The sequence below is a fragment of the Rana temporaria genome, chromosome 9 (assembly GCF_905171775.1).
Source record: "Rana temporaria chromosome 9, aRanTem1.1, whole genome shotgun sequence".
In the NCBI taxonomy this organism is placed as follows: Eukaryota; Metazoa; Chordata; class Amphibia; order Anura; family Ranidae; genus Rana; species Rana temporaria.
In genome coordinates, this window is record NC_053497.1 from 128,895,390 (window position 1) to 128,913,231 (window position 17,842).

Below are 17,842 nucleotides of genomic sequence, written 5' to 3' on the forward strand. Positions count from 1 at the left end.
CTAAAGGAAAGATCTATTTCTAAAGCCATGAATCAAAGGGGTGAACATTTATCACTACTCTCGTAATGATAAATTAAGATTCGGGAGGTGAACTAAAGAGCAGTAGCTAACAAACCCTCTGAGAAAAGTGGGTGGAAGGCTGATCTGCCGTCTTGCCACATGTAATCTGTGTGAGAATAACAAAACATTTAATACACATTGCTTCTGTGACATCTTGTTTGCACTGCCTGCAACCTGACTACCATGGTTGAAAGGGTTAGTTCACCTTTTCTGTAAAAATGAAAAGGTGAACAGTGTACACCCTCCACAGTCCCCGCTGTTCTTACCTCAGTGGACGATTTGAGCTGTCCCGTGCCCACGCAGCCGATACAGCAGCCTGGGGATTTGAAATCCCTTCTCTTTCTGCAGCGCTTCTGGGACAGATCAGAGCGATCCTCAATGGTCAGTGCCAGCACAGAGCATCGCTGAGATCCTTCCAAGAAGCACTGCAGAATGAAGAGAGAAGAGTGGAGTTTCAAATGCCAGGACCGATGCACCGCCTATGTGGGTACTGACAGCTCATGATCCACAGAGGTAAATACAGTCACACGCTGTGGGTGGGAAGGATGTAAAGGGTTTGTTTACTTTTTTATTTTTTATAAAAAAAGTGAACCTTTTAAATTGTATCTCTTGATGCATATTGTATATATAAAAACAAGCACATAAACATTTTGAGGTTTGGCAATCTATAATACTTTACCAACCTCAACAAGACAGAACCAAGCTAAGTGCTTTAGTTAAACCCAGTGGTATATACTGTAAGTGACCCAGTTAGTCGCATACAAAAATCCAACTAGAGGTGTACAGGAACCTCATACTCCCAACCGAATGTCTTTCACGTGCAGATTCCCATAGACTTCTATTAGGTCAGGTTATGAAAACCATGGGTACAGTGTGCTGCGGGGAAGCACCCTTAGGCCCCGTACACACGGTCGGAAAAAACGGTGAGAATGGACCGAGGTTCAGTTTCATCGGTCCAAACCGACCGTGTGTATAGCCCATCGGTCTGTTTTCCTTCGGTCCAAAATGTTAAAACATGCTTCAAAACCGAACCGATGCCCGATCGGTCCAAACCGATGGTTAGTACAGAAAGCATCGGCTCAAAACCCGCGCATTATCAGAATCAAGTCGACGCATGCTTGGAAGCATTGAACTTCGTTTTATTCAGTACGTCGTGTGTTTGACGTCACCGCGTTCTGACCCGATCGGTTTTTGGAACGATGGTGTGTACGCACATCAGACCACTTCAGCGGTTGACTGATGAAAACGGTCCGTCGGACGATTCTCATCGGTTTGGTCCGACCGTGTGTACAAGGCCTTACTCTACAAAAGCCACACCTGACCTCAATATTATGATTGAAGATGACTGGAACACACATGCAATTCTGCTTTTTGAGTGTTGCTGCCATAGAACCCAATTATAAAAAAAAGACCATTCTACTGTTATCTGGTCCCTGACAGAATAGCCACATTTGTTTCTGGATACATCCATACTGATTCAAAGGATGCAATGAGCTGGACATTCACACACATGGTAGAAATGCTCAATTCTGCACAGCTTCTGGACCAAGGTTTTTCCACATTCAGAAATCGGAGGAGGTGTAACCCCTTACAGGGCCCATTCACATCTAGGCGTTTTGTCGCCTGTAGTGCGACGCCGCTGCCGCCAGAGGGATGAAAAGACATTGCCCTCTATGGAGATGGAATTTAGTCATTTTGGATGTTATATCACAGCAGTCATAGTTTTGAGTTTGTTCATATGCACTGTCACATTTGAGCTGGTCACAATATTAGTTCCAGTTCACATTTTTGCATTTGCACCTTATCACTGTTTACACAGGTTTGTTTATATTGGTTTTTGTGAACTTATTTTTGATTTCACCCACACCTTGTCAGGATTTGGGACACATTTAAAAAAGGTACACACACTGCCCAGCAGTGAATATATACAATTTCCTTATTTGGTGTGTTTGAGACTGCGCTCATCCGTTTTACTTTATTTTCCACATACCCTGCACATGCTATATGATGGCTGATGTTTGACCTGCTCACAGGGTGTTCTTTACAGGAATAATAAATTGCCATGGATAACTGCGTAAAGCACCCTTCTCTACTTATAGATGTTCACTTTTGTTGAATTATATGTTATTTCTGTAACTGCAACATTTATAGTATATATGCTTTGTACTATTTGAAAAACTAATATAAGGTGATCAAAAAATAAACTTGCAAAACATCGAAGGGCAAAATGTATTTTTGGTGTTGGACAAAAATTACCAATTCTGAAAGGATTTTTTTCTCCCTGTGATCCCATTGGAGAGATCTTACTTTCTGTCTCTGTGACATCCATACAAGAACTGGGGGGGCAGCGACTGTCACCAGGATAGGAAGTCACAGACAGCAATAAAAACTCAGATGTTCCAACCCCTTCCTACACTATTAAAAATGGGTTTTGGTCTGTGGCCTTGCTAGATAAATTTCCTATCATTTCCAGTCTCACAAACAGAAATAAATACCTAACAAAGGCTCTAAACCTTTACATTAACTAAAATATTCTTAAATATTTAGCTGGAATTGGGTTTTAAAATGCACATTTTTCGATACAAGCAAAAAATGTGGTTAATATGGCAGAGCCACTTACCTATCGCTGTCTCTCCTGTCTCGAGGAGGGGGTCTTTCTGGTTGATTCGGAGTTGCGCCGTCCTCCAGGAAACTGCGATCTAAGCTCTCATCAGGAACGAAGTCCTCCACACTCTGGACTTTCACTAGCTCAGCATGCGTTGGAGTCTCCGCTGGCATAGGGGAGCAAAAGATTAAAGTTAATGAAACGAAGCACAATAACAAAGCTTCAAAAATACCTTTTTTCTTTACTTATAGAATTTTCTAAGTAATTCATAGGCGATATTTCCATGAGAGGCGGCCTATGTAAAATGCTAACGCAAGAATCCCACCAGTTCCTATTTATTAGACCTTTTTCTCAACTTGCAAAAAGGCTGCTTAACACAGGGCTTGATTTGAATTGGGTCAGTTTCCACTGGTCTCCATCATAGTTACAACTGAGGGTATTTCCCTGTGATGTAGTTACTGATTAGCATGTTGGAGATAAGGTTCAGAGTATGCGATGACCAATGTGTAGACCATCCTGCAACTAATCCTTGCACTAAAAGGAATGAAGTGCCTTAGTACCTTATAGGGGCACAGGCAAAATTGGCTTTGAAGTGTGCGACCAGTGGTGTGATGCATCACCTAGCGAATTAATTTTGAAAGTTTGAAAGGTTTGTAGTACGGTGAAGTGAATACATTCCAAACATGCCCCATTTTAAATGCAACAGTCAGAGATAAAGGGTCACCCTGTCTTAATGTCCATGAGGCTGCACTGTAAATAAAGTCCAAACTTGCCTGTAATGGTGGACATCCCCCCCAAAGGTGGGACTCGTGTAGTTGGGTAGAGTTCTAGATGGTTCTAGGGGAGGCAGCCTGTGGGGTTTGTCCTTAAAAGCTTGCCAGTGTCAAACCACCTGAATGCACATGCCTATAATATATGGTGTATGAACAAATTGCCTGTGTCCTATACTATACGATTAAGAAATAATGTGTTTATTCACAAAAGCATATTTAGGGGTCCAGTCACATTTTGTCTAAATATCACATGCGATCCTGAAGCGGTCAATTAATGCAAAACGCTTGGTAAATAGCACATGAACAGGCATTTAATTCAATTTACAGAAGGAAATAAATAATTAAATGCATGCAGTAATTAAGTAGTGGTCCAGGCATGCGACATCTAAGGAATGTCTATGATTTACTTGGTTGTTAAGGAGCAGGCGGCCATCATGTCCTTAAAAAAACAATATTTTTCCCGCTGAATGTAAAGAAAAGAATTGCCGACATTGAGAAAAAAAAATCATTGGACAAAACATATGCATGCTTGCATAAGAATCTGGCAAGAATTTTGGGGGGATCCCCACAGCTTTTTTTATTTGGCGTAAGGTTCCCCTCAAATCAAACACCATACCAGAAGGGCCTGGTATGAATTGAGGGGATGCCCCACACTCTTTCTTCAAAATGTTTAATTGCCGGCAAATCTTTTGGTTACATTCAGCATGATGACTCATCGGTTGTCAAGGATGCCGCGGCCACCCGGTCTTTAACAACCAGCAATTGAATAATGGTTAAATTACCACAAGCTTTCACTAAAATACTGCATCACCTCAAAAATTGAACATGTGGTACTTTAGTAGCTTTTCGTGAATGGCAAAAGATTTTTTGAAAAACGCTGAGCATATTTTACCGCTTTGTAAATGGAGCTCTATATTCTCAATCCTCCATAAAGCAGCACTCAGAGCCAATCAGATTGCTGCATGCACATCTACTGACCAGAAAGAAATATGGTAACAAGATGAGAGCGCAAAGGAAGGGGTCTTTACCATGTGGATGAACTTCCACTTTCCAATCATAGGCTGGAGAAAGGGAGGTGATCAGCTTTAAAGTTGTACTAAAGCTTTGATTTTAATTTTTTTTAAACAACATGCATATCATACTTGCCTCCACCGTGCAGTTCATTTTGCACAGAGTGGCCCCGATAATCCTATTTTGGGGTCCCACGGTGGCTCCTCCCCACAAGAGCTAACCCCCTCTGGGAAGCTCTCTCCTGAGGGAGTTAGCTTGTGGGCACGCTCCCGTGCCATACAATCGGCGTCCATAGCCACTGATTGTATGACTCAGCCCTGTCCCTCGGCGGCCGCGTCATTGGATTTGATTGACAGCAGCGGGAGCCAATGGCTGTGCTGCTATCAATCTATCCAATCAAGAGCCGACAAGTCCTGGGGAAAGCAAAACGGGATCACGCCCATGGAAATTCGAGGCTCAGGTAAGTAAAACAGGGGCTGAAGGGGCCGGTGACTGCAAGGTGTTTTTCACCTTAATGCATAGGATGCATTAAGGTGAAAAACATAAAAGGTTTACAACCTCTTTAATTGCTTAAACTGAATTTAGAAAATCTGGTCACAAACCTGACTATGCAGAGTGATAGGTTTGTGTACATCTCAGGCCTGGAAGGAGCGAAATACAAATTCTTTGGCATGTTAAACTTTTTTAATATATGAAATTTAATTGTGAATTTTAGCTACTTGTCTAGATTTTAAAGGGCTGAAATTGCTTGAAATTTCTCCTCTGTGTCTTGCCTCGAATATGACAGTCGAGGACCCAGAAGTCAGAATATCTTATTATACTTGCTCCAGATTAGCAAGTCGTTGCACCAGCATGATAGTGAGGCAGAAAGCAAGGTCAGAAGTGACTACATACTTGCATGACATTTTCTTTTTTTTTTTGCAGAAACATTGGGTTTCCTGCTGGTCTAGGGACCCACCTGGTTTGGCTGGTGGACTCTCTGCTGTAGAAGATCCAAAGAGCCTTGACATGAAACCACGTTTCTGCTGAGACTGCTGGGACAGCGGCGGAGAGGACACTGTAGATGGAGATGCGCCAGATGTATCAGAAACCTCAGCTGCTGGAGGTGGTGGAGAAGCAACCAGGGTAGGAGTGGGCATCTGAAGTGGAGTTCCAGCGCCGGAGCTGTCAGGAGACCCAGAGGTGATGGGGACCACAGGAGACTGTGAGCCGGAAGACGGACTCTGCCCATTGGTTGCTACTGGAGACGCTAGACGCATATTATTCTCTAACATCTCTAGAAATCTGTGGGGAACATACAGAAAAAATTGAACGTTTATCTGACAGATTGTGCAAATATCAAAGACGTCATCAGACTCTCAATATATTAAACGGAACTGATGGAGAGAGGAGATCATCTCGCTAATGAGGCTGGTGTGAGTGGGAGGACGTGGCGCATGTCTGAATTTGCCAGATTGGCGAAAAACACGCAGAAAAGTAGAACAAATGCAGAACATTTGCACACATCTATAATCATTGAGCCCCATACACACAGGTGTCAAAAGGTTACCACATGCTACCAAATGCTTAGGATTGGAAGAGGACATAGAGTTGTATGACTAAAAGATAAAAATAAGGTTTCCTTTAATGTTAAAGTATAAGCACATATTTTAAGTTATCGCTGCAGTTGTAAAGAAAAGTGCTGCCCTTTTTTTTTTTTTCTGACCTGCAAAGTAAAAGGCATAATGTGCTAATATGCATCGCATACTAGCACATTATGTGAAACTTTCCTGCAAATTAGGCACTCGTGGTCACCGCTTGAGGGGGCATACATCTTCGCCCGTCTTCCTTTCGGGTCCATGGTGCATGTGCGCTGTAGCCACCAGTCATGGCGCAGCGCTCTGAAGAAACAGCACGGGGTGGACGTTCCTTCAGAGCGCATACGCCAATGCAGTCAGCAGCTGCATGTGCAGTGAATATCGCCTAAACGGTGCGTGTTAAGGAGATATTTACAGTACCTATAGGTAAGCCTTATTATAGGCACAATCAATGGAAGTTTACTTCCACTTTAACCATACACTCATTAATTTTAGATATGATTTTGACAATTAAGGTTATTATATTACATAAAAACATTTGTAGATTACTCACAGATTAGCTACTACTCTCCGCTCAAAATTTTTCAGGGGGAGGGGCACAAATAAACTGAACATTTCTGAAAAAAACAAACAAACAAAACGCAGCCACTGTGCCCAAACACCACCACTGTGCCCCATCGAACGCCACCTGTGACCCCCGCCTGCCATCTTCCTGGCACGTACCCTGTCTCGGTGGGGCAGCGGGTGACAGCGGAAGGCGGTGTCCTCCAAGGCCTTGATGTCTTCTCCCATCCTCTCCTCCTGTCCTCTCCTATGATTGGATGCATCAAATCACAGTGCCTGTCGTTTCAGCCAATCAGGTGACAGGTGACGGGTAACAGACCCGGGCACCTGATTGGCGGAGACACTGTTTAGTGTTAGGAAAGCAAACATTCATTTGCTTTTCTAACATAGCTGGGTGAACTGCGAGCGGTTTACCTTTTTTTTTGCATGTACAGTGTACATTTTCTGTTTCTAATTTTATTTTATGAATGTGTTCTTTTTTTTAAGTTAACTGAATCTAAAATAATACAAATGAGCAGTTTAATGTTTTACCACTTGCATGCAACAGCAGTGACAGAGTGACAGAAAAGGGAACACACCAGTGGCGGTGCATCCATAAGGGCGCTGCCCCCTCTCTCCAGCCATCCCCTCCATCACCGATAGAATCATGCATTGCATGAATCTATCCATGGCTGCTGCTGCCACACTCTATTCAGGCACCGTCACCTGAATTACAATGGCAGGGGGGGGGGGGGGGGTTTGAAGAACCTGATTAGAGCCATAGGCTCTAAAAGGCGTACATTTTTTTTTTTTTTTTTTTTTTTTTTAGAGTATCTAGTAAGCAAACCCAGCATCTGGTAACCTTAAATGTCACTTAGCTCTTCAATGTAATAGAAGTAGCATGGGCAGCAGGACGGATAAGGAATGACTGCTTTGTCTGTAGGTACGCTTTTTTTTTTTTTTTTTATGTTTCCACCTGCTTCACTTCATCATGGTGCCATATTTTTAGTTCAAGAGAAAAGAGTTCCACGTTATATGCCATACATTTACGAATAAAAATATTTGAATGAAAGTAAATAAACAGATTTTAATCATAAGACAAAAAGGTAGAGGAACCACACACCGAACCCATCTAGTGTGCAACACAGTAAAATACAGCTTCTGTCTATCTCCTCCTGGCAATGCCACCCTCCGACGTGTTTTACCTCACTCACTGAGCCTAATCGTAGAGGTCCTCCTACAAAACGCGTCAGCAGGTGTGGCCAGAAGAAACAAGGTTGAAGCCGTAATTTATACTGCGTTGCACACTTGCTGGGTTGGGTGTGGAGCACCTCTACCTTTTGTCTTCTGATGCGTCTCCAGCAGCTTACACAAGCTTTTCTCAATGCTGGCACCCGACAGCGCTATGGATCACTGGGGAATGTTTGTAGCACTTTGAGCAGCACTCTAAGCACTTTTGCATGGAGGTCACAGTGAACAGATGATTTTATGTTTAGTTTGTCAGCACATTATCCAGTGTATTAAAAGCTTTGTTATCATGGTCTAAATGCAAACAACTCAACCTGTAACATAGGGGACCCAAACTCATCTGTTGCAATACCCAATCAAGGACCTGTAGTGACGTAAATAGCAAATAGCTCCTAAACTCTGCTTTTGGACAACATTTGAAAAGTTACCATAAATTTCTAAAAATCTTGGACAAACATGCTAGTGACCTTTGTTCAGTATTCTGTTGGTTCAGACAGGCTCAGCTACAAAAGTCAAGGAAATTCTTTGCTAGAAATAAGAAATAAGGCGATATATAACCCAGTAGCCATCAATTTCCGAAAAAGTGAGGTTGATTTACTAAAACTGGAGAGTGCAAAATCTGGTGCAGCTCTGCAGAGAAACCAACCAGCTTCCAGTTATATTTGGCAAAGCTTAATTGAACAAGCTGAAGTTATAAGCGGATTGGCTACAATGCACAGGTGCACCAGATTTTGCACTCTCCAGTCTTAGTAAATCAACCCCACTGTGTCCAATTTAGGAAACAGGGAATGCCCCCATTGAATCATGGGAAGTCCTTACCCCCTTCCTCTAATGTTCCGTGTTATTCAAATACAACATACAGCAGAAAACCCTTGAAACAGCCCGTGAAAGTTAACCTACATTTCGTAATTCTGATCCTCCGTCTCTTGTTGCACATTCAGCTCTTCCAGGGTAGCATCAATGTCCAGCTGATTTGTCTCCAACTGTCGTAACAAGGTTTCTCTCTGCAAGATGCAAGTCAAATGTTCAGAATCAGGATGCAGGTTGCCAGTAGAGCTTACCGCCAGTAACTCTGCCTGAATACAAGCGCACAATGCTATACCACAGTAGCACAGCTGTTTTGTCATATAACTGGAATTAGACCCCCTCCCTACATTAACATTATGAATGAGGACACCTTTGACCCCTTCCTTTCCAGAAGGGCAAGAGATGGAATTCTGTAACATTTTGTTACAGAATTCCAGCCACACAAGGGTTAAGAGTGTCGGATTCCAACCACATATTAATAAGTAAGCTAGAGCATGTATCACTTTTTTAGAGGACGATCGTTTTACAAAGCCACTTACAGGTACTGCACAAGTAACTAGCTAGGTAACTCCATACAAGGAGAAGATCTCAGGTGTACACAGTATAAAACACCAGTCAATCACATGTGGGTTCAATGCTAAAACCCAGCATAAAGAAAAAACACAGGTATGCTGCCCCAATGTCTGCCATTGTTTAAATAAAAGAAAACATCTGTAATTGCATCGTCATCAAATGGGAATAAAAATGGAGTAGAAAAGAAAGAGTAAAGAAAAGGAAGGAAAGGATATGGAAACATGAGAATGAAATGAAAAGGTAGAGTAAAGATATTTGCCAGCACACCATGGAACAACGAAAATTGTTGTCGTTCCATGGTGTGCTGGCAAATATCTTTACCGTAACTTGTACCAGTATCCAGCTGGTTGTTGCTACAGCACCCGAATCCAAGAGCTCATCCAGGAAAGTGTGCGATGGGAATATGAAGTATGGAATGAAAAAGGTAAGGGCGAAGGAATGAAGAAGAGAAAGTGAAAACGCAAGATAAGTTAAAGAGCTCCATCTTTCCAAGCTGACCCAACCAAGTTATGTCCCTCACTAATATGAGGCCGCTGGATGTGAAGTATAAACTGTATGTAGCTATGGCTACATACAGCATACTGCACTGTGTTTTCTGGGTGCGAGCCGAGCCTTATTTTCTCATACCCAGAACACAGAAAAGTCTACCGCAGCGGCACTCAATGTATTCTAGCAATGGATACAAAGCTTCACCTAATTGGTGGGAGTCAGAGGTGGGCTCATGTCATAACCTCCGACTCAGCCAATCAGAGGAAGCTTTGTATTCATTTCTAGAATACATTGCTTGCTCTGAGCAGCTGAGCGCCACTACAGTAGACTCTTCTGTGTTCCAGGTATGATACAAGAAGTTTTGGCTCGCACCTGATACACCGTACGGTATGCTGTATATAGCATACAGTTTATACTGCACATCCAGCAGCCTCAAAGGTTAGTGAAGGGACATAGTTGGCCCAAACTATTACACAAAAATATTTAACACTTTCTCATCTCAAGCAGGTACCTTATAATACCTGTATGCACCTTTAATTCTTAGAATTCCTTCATCCCAGGGGTGTTAAGCTGCAGTTATCTGCTTTTACCAACACAGGCTCAGCCATAAGTGCACATTGAAAACAATTGTGTTATATGTGCCCTGTTCACCGCATACATATGCACCTGGGAGTGCGTTGTGGATGCACTACTTTGCAAAACTCACTGCAACAGCATTGTATGGTAGTTCTGTACCATGCGATCTGGTGTAGGCAAACGCACTGCTTTTGGGGTGACACTCACTCCAGATGGCAACTGCAGTACGTTCTGAACATGGTGCGGAAATTGAGCATGTTCTGTTGTGAACTGGCCCTCAAAGTGTTTGCTCTTATCAAAGGGCTAGAACAAAAGAAAAACCTGCCCATCCTCCGAAAAAAATCCAGAGAACGGATGACTTCTTTGGCTGTTTGCCTGTGTTACTTCAAGCAGCTTCATCATTCCTGTTCAGATAACCTCTGAACTACAGAACAGACCTTCCAATGTTATGTAGATAAGGAGAGTGGGAGGTGTGCTGAAGTTCTAACACTTTCTGTCCTAGTATGACAACATTGTCCCTCCAAAGATGCATTACAGTGAGTGAGTGCAGCCACCACAGGACAGAAAGTGTGCTGATAGATCACTGGGTAAAAATTATGAAAAAAAAAAAAAGGCTGAAAAACAGAAAAACAAAAACACAGCCACCACGTCTATGGCAGTGGTCTCAAAACTGCACCCCCGGGGGGGGGGGGGGCAGATGTGGCCCTTTGTCTGGCCCCTGGGGCACTATTCCACCAACTGACACCAATGATGGAGCTCCGATCCCCCTTCTAACATCAATGGGGCAATATTCTCCTATCGATGCAAAATTTATATGCTCAGCGCTGCTCAGAAATATACTTAATATACATTCAATTAAACAAAATGCTGTGCAAATATATAAAGTGCAATAAAAGAGAAAACTGCATGAAGTCCTTTCAATACAAAATTTTTTTTTTGGGTTGTTGCTGTATTGTTGTTCTCGGCGCATCGAGGCCTACGGGTAACTGACTGCGTTTTGTACTTTTAAGAATTTTAATAAATAAATAAAATAAACATGTAGACTTCTGCTTGTGAGGATTCCAGTGCCACTTCATGCTCCCCCACTGACCAGCAGTAAGCTTTAAACACGCAGGGTCTTTATCGTACAACGACCAGGATATCTCCTTCTACCACTGATTGTAAAGGACTCCAAGATTATAATACAATTCTATGGTCAGGAAATCTCATTCCTATTGCTCCATTGTTGGGTCTCTATTGCAGTGGTATGAACAATGTATATACCAATGAAGAGAGAGAGATGTGCTTACATCAAAGAAAGGTATACAGGTAAATCACTGCCTTGGCATGCTGCCAGGTGTCACTGATCCTCGTGTATCTGGTCCCTGCTGGTGAATGGGGACCTAGGAGGGGAATCCTCACAAGCAGAAGTCTACACATAGATTTTGTATGCAGTGTGCACTTTCATTTACCAAGTATATTTCCGTGCAGCACTCAATATAATAATTTTGCATCAGTCTTTTATTTACCTTACACGTTAGCAGCAGCTCAAACCACAATTTGTTTATTTAGTGTATTTATATACATACCATAGCGCGGGCACATTTTTCACCATTCTCCTATTGATATCAACAATTGGGCACTATTCCTCCCATTAAAACCAATGATGGGGCATTGAGGTCAAGGCATTGTCTACTCCTATTGGTCACAGCCTGGCCCCCCTGAAGCTTGAAGGACAGTAAACTGGTCCTTTGCTTACAAAGTTTGGAGACCCCTGATCTAGGGAGTGGTAACTGCAAATTATTACATTTTTGCCCTTAGTATAACTAAACCTAAGAAACATTAAGGAAAGGAAAATAGGAAAGAAGGAACAGGCAAGTATTAAAAAATTATGAACAAAAATACAAATAAAAATTATGTAAAAGAAAAAAAAAAAAAAAGGGAGCTAAATAAAAAAAAGGAATTCAAGAGAAGAAAATAAAACAAACACGATATGGAAAAGTATGATAAACTATGATAAAGTGGTTCTAAAGGCAAACATTTTTTACCTTAATAAATTCCCTGCGTTAAAGTGGTTGTAAAGGTTCCCGTTTAATAAAAAAAAAACATGTCATACTTACCTCCACTGTGCAGTTCGTTTTGCACAGAGTGGCCCCGATCCTCCTGTTCTGGGGTCCCACAGCGGCTCTCGCGGCTCCTCACCGCAATAGATAGCCCCCTCTGGGAAGCTCTCTACTGAGGGGGTTACCTTGCGGGCGCGCTCCCGTGTCATACACTCTGCGTCCATAGCCCCGCCGAGTGTATGACGCAGCCCAGCCCGCGGCACCATTGGATTTGATTTACAGCAGCGGGAGCCAATGGCTGCACTGCCATCAATTGATCCAATGAAGAGCCAAGAAGCCGTAGAGAGAGCGATGCGGGATCGCGTCCACAAAAATTCAGGACTTAGGTAAGTAAAACGGGGGGCTGGGGGGGCCAGACACTGCAATGTGTTTTTTCCCCTTAAATGCATAGGATGCATTAAGGGGAAAAAACACGAAGGTTTACAACCCCTTTAAGCCAAAAAATAAATAAAAAAATAAAAATCCCACTCCCTATTCTGCCCTTCCTTCCCCTAAACACTTACCCGTCTCCTCTCACCGACCCAGCGCTGTCGCCAGCTGCAGCAACATGGTTCTCTCTTCCTGGTCTCATAGGATTTGACTGACAGCATCAAAAGCTTATGGCATGGGCTGTTTATGGACACACATCCTGGGTTGTGAGCATGGGTGACCCCTTATTAGCCAGTTCACTGAAGGGGCACTCTGAGGAGGAGGAGGAGCAGCAGAGTGCCAGCGGGGGACTCCAAAGAAGAGGTAAGAGACCGCGCTCTGTGCAATATCTTTGCATAGAGCAGGCAAGTAGAATTTTCTTTTTTTTTTTATTATTTTAAAGCAAAAAAAAAAATTTGTCGTCTTTAATATTACTTTAAATTTGAAAAAAACAGAGAACGGAGCCTAAGGGAATAAAGTAATGTAGGTATAAGAGGGTCTCGGGTCTCACCTGGAGCTGGAGGAAAGGGATGTTAAAGAATTTGTGCAAATATTTCAGTCCAAAGCTGTTCTTCAGGGAAGACTCAGCATAGCGAATGTAGGAAGAGCCAGGCCGTCTGTACAGAGAAGCAGAGGACAAGGGAGAGGATGGTCATCCAATGCAGCAATCTCCAAAGGCAGGATAATCAAGAAATAAAAAACTTAGTACCTAATAACATAGCAGACAGTAAACAGGATCAGACAAAGGAAAAATACAACTTGCATGAGGCAGTCATGTCAGAGTCCCAACCTGGAATGCTTAAGCTCAAAGCACATGGCAGTTGTGTTGGGAAGGGCTTGTACATGCTTCCATCAACAATAAGGCTTTGGAATTGTTCTGAAAAGGAACCTGTCAAGCAGGAATATGGATTTGCTGATCCTTTTGGAAGGTTCAGTCTCCGGGTTTCCTGTTTCACTACCTACTGAGTGTAACTGACCTAGAACAAGCCTGTGCATATCATGGTCGCAACATCTGTGACTTACAAGTGACCCAAGGATAAAGATGACAGCTTAGGAGCTCCCAGATTCAAAAACATGTTGACTTTCATATTTCTAGACAGGTTGTTAAGTCAATGGACAACCATAGAGAGTGAAATCGATCTATGAATAGCCAATGTCATCTGGAGAAAAACTTTGAATGCGCTTAATTCTATTACAGAGAAAAATAAATATATGCCGATGAGTACAAAAGCCAGGCAACTACATGGGCACCTACCGACTGCAGCTTTTAGTCCCTACACCAGGGATATGCAATTAACGGACCTCCAGCTGTTGTAAAACTACAAGTCCCATCATGCCTCTGGGTGTCATTCTTGTGGCTGTCTGAGTCTTGCTATGCCTCATGGGATTTGTAGTTCTGCAACAGCTGGAGGTCCGCCAATTGCATATCCCTGCCCTACACTATATTGAAATTTTGGGCCGTTCTTCCTCAGTAGTGTCAAAGTTTGCCCGTCATATTACTATTGGTCTGAGACTTTAAAGGATAAGGTCACCTTTAGTAACGTTGCATGTTCCACCCGTATTTAGGGTCGAACATGCAATACGTTCCAGAAGCTGCCGTCAATTACGCGGCATCTTCTCTGGGTATCCGCTGTCACTGTTTAAAAATAACATGGTTGTGCAGGGCTCCGGTCATCTGGCCATGTCATGGATTCACAGTCCTGTGTGAATGGGAAACTACAAATCACAACAGCCTTTGCAGCCGTCGGCTAGTAGTTTCAGTGAACTACCATGCCGCTGTTGAATGCTGTGGTAGTTCATTGCCTCTTCCTGTCAGTGTGCATCTGTCTGCCTGTCCGAGGTACGAACAGACAGATACACTGAGAAGTCTGCAAGAGTCCTGCATGGCATTTGAGACCTGCTGATCGCAGATGCAATGCTTTCCAGGCTCCAAGTAAATAAAATGCACATTTCTTTTACATGCAAAAAAGATGTGCATTTTTTATTTTATTTTTTTAAGTTAACTTATTCTTTAAAAAAGGGCTCATCTTCCAGATTAGCAGTGCTACACATAGGTTGTGCTTTACTGCATTTTATCAAGTCTGAGCAGTCAACTGACTCACTGAAAACAATGCATTCCCTGTGTGGCCGATATTGTATCTGAAAATTCAAATAGAACTTGTAGTGGGTATTTGGCCCATGTATACAGCCCTTTAATGTGTGTGTGCTACTTATCTTACTATATCTTTATTAATGTTCTACTCTATAATATGTACCTATGCTGTTTTACTGCTTAGAACCGGTATCCCATGCCTGATTATAAAAGAAAACACGTTATACCACAGACATGGAACCAGTTTTAGAGATTAATAATGTCATCATCGATGCTTCTTCAGAGGGTTTGACAAATTTGCTTGGAATCTAGGAGCCAGTTAAAAGTTAGGAGCCAGAAAACTCGACCCTTCCCGACGAGCTCGCGCGCAGAAGCGAACACATACGTGAGTAGCGCCCGCATATGTAAACGGTATTCAAACCACACATGTGAGGTATCGCCGCGATTGGTAGAGTGAGAGCAATAATTCTAGTCCTAGACCTCCTCTGTAACTCAAAACATGCAACCTGTAGATTTTTTTTTAAACGTCACCCATGGAGATTTTAAAGGGTAAAAGTTTGTCGGCATTCCACAAGCGGACTCAATTTTGAAGCGTGACATGTTGGGTATCAATTTACTCGGCGTAATATTATCTTTCACAATATTAAAAAAAAATTGGGATAACTTTACTGTTGTCTTATTTTTTAATTAAAAAAAGTGTAATTTTTTCCCAAAAAAGTGCGCTTGTAAGACCGCTGCGCAAATACGGCATGACAGAAAGTATTGCAACGATCGCCATTTTATTCTCTAGGGTGTTAGAATAAAAAATATATATAATGTTTGGGGGTTCTAATTAGAGGGAAGGAGATGGCAGTGAAAAATTACATATTAGAATTGCTGTTTAACTTGTAATGCCAACGGCCACCACCAGATGGCGCCAGCTCACAGAGGAAGAGCTTGGGACTTCACAAGGCCGAAAAGACGCGGCCTCAATTACCGCCCCGTCACAGGCCCACCGCGATCTCCCGGCTGGGGAGGTGGGGGCGCACGGAGACACAGGATTCTGTGCCCCCCCACCGCGCAATCGCGGTGGGCTCGTGGTAGCCGTTAATTGAGGCTAGGGATTCGCGGCCTTGTAGGCCGCGGCCTCAATTACCGGCGGGCGCCAGGCCACAATTGCGACCTGGCGCCCGGATATTGTCGACCCCTGCTTCTTCACATATTTAGAGAGGCAGAGTACATGCACCGAGCACAAAGTTGCTTTTAGTGGTTAATCAACAAAAATATGTATTTATAATGCAGTAACAAAACACATGGAAACACCTACAAAGAAAAACATAATATATAATAATTAATACTTGCAGACAGGGATGGACTGGCCATCGGGGACTACCGGGAGTTTCCCGGTGGGCTAATTGGTCAGTGGGCCAGGTCGGCTGTGTCACTCACTCATCTCTCCGATCTGTCACATTTACGCTTATGCTTGCACCTGGCGGCGCCAGCCAATAGCCTTCATCGTGGTCACGACACTGCTGGTAATGGGGACTCTGGTGTAAGGGGGTGCTGTTGGTAATGGGGACTCTGGTGTAAGGGGGTGCTGCTGGTAATGGGGACTCTGGTGTAAGGGGGTGCTGCTGGTAATGGGGACTCTGGTGTAAGGGGGTGCTGTTGGTAATGGGGACTCTGGTGTAAGGGGGTGCTGCTGGTAATGGGGACTCTGGTGTAAGGGGGTGCTGCTGGTAATGGGGACTCTGGTGTAAGGGGGTGCTGCTGGTAATGGGGACTCTGGTGTAAGGGGGTGCTGTTGGTAATGGGGACTCTGGTGTAAGGGGGTTCTGTTGGTAATGGGGACTCTGGTGTAAGGGGGTGCTGTTGGTAATGGGGACTCTGGTGTAAGGGAGTGCGGTTGGTAATGGGGACTCTGGTGTAAGGGGGTGCTGTTGACACTCAAAATTAAAGTGGGCCGGTCTGGATGAAGTCCAGGGACACATTTTTGTCCCAGTCCAGCCCTGCTTGCAGAATAGAACAAAAACATTTTTTGCAACATCACACAGTTCCTCTCACCTGTTAAGGCCCTGAATACAATCCCGCACATCATCGGGCAAAATGACGCGGTGTTCCCCCATGTCACGAAAATTGCCAAGAACACACACTGGCACATGGCTTGGTACCTTGGGGAGCTCCCTCATAATATAGTTAAATGTCCTGAAAACCCAACAAGGCAGAGAATTAGGACTGAGAAAGAAAAAGTGTCATCTACAATGTTCCTCTATGGTAGAACACAATGAGGTGGAGCATCTTTACAGCAACAAACCACTGATGGGATTCCAATCACTAGTCAGTGGGGACCCCACACCTCCCCGATACACCAATTCTAAGGCCAACTGGTCATATGAATGCTGAATAATAAGGCTGCGACGTGTGGTTTCTCAACTCCTGTATTATCGCTGTACTAAGCTAGTCTTAGTATAATTTAGCCCATATGAGACTATTACAGGTGCTAGGTCCTTGAAAAGCAATGGAATCTTAAAGCAGAGCTCTAGTCAACGTTTAACAGAATATGTTAAAAGCAGAGGTCCACCCACCACTGTAAAAATTTAAAGCCAGCAGCTACACATACTGCAGCTGCTGACTTTTAATAATCGGACACTTACCAGTTCTGGAGTCATGCGATGTCGGCAACGCAGCTAAAGTTTCTATCAACTGTCGGGTGCTGCCGCATCCATTGCGGATAAAGGGAACCCAGCAGCCTTTTGGCTTTACGCTGGGAACCCTACTGCGCATGCGCTCCACTCCTCTTTCCTACTGGCACGGCGGCGGCTATTTACAATAGCAGGAGATTGTGACCGGCCATCTATGGAGCCGGTTCACATATTTCTGATGCGGCTCCGGTGCGAATTTACACAGGAGCCCGGTGCGTCTTTTGGTCAGTTTCAGGTCTGAATTCAGCCCATAATTCAGGCTGCAATCAGACACAAATTGGTGAACCGGGACGCACA

The 17,842-nt window shown here is 43.5% G+C and overlaps 1 protein-coding gene across 1 annotated transcript in view; it reads right to left on the reverse strand.

Moving 5' to 3' along the window:
* The window catches only part of RABL6 (RAB, member RAS oncogene family like 6), a 67,781-nt gene that overhangs the window by 20,403 nt on the left and 29,536 nt on the right, over positions 1-17,842 (reverse strand). Inside the window, exons 7-11 of the mRNA XM_040324485.1 lie at positions 16,908-17,048; positions 13,284-13,389; positions 8,718-8,821; positions 5,408-5,733; positions 2,681-2,831 (exon numbers count right to left, since the gene is read on the reverse strand). Coding sequence (XP_040180419.1) covers positions 2,681-2,831; positions 5,408-5,733; positions 8,718-8,821; positions 13,284-13,389; positions 16,908-17,048 — 828 coding nt within the window. The remainder of the gene's footprint in view (positions 1-2,680; positions 2,832-5,407; positions 5,734-8,717; positions 8,822-13,283; positions 13,390-16,907; positions 17,049-17,842) is intronic.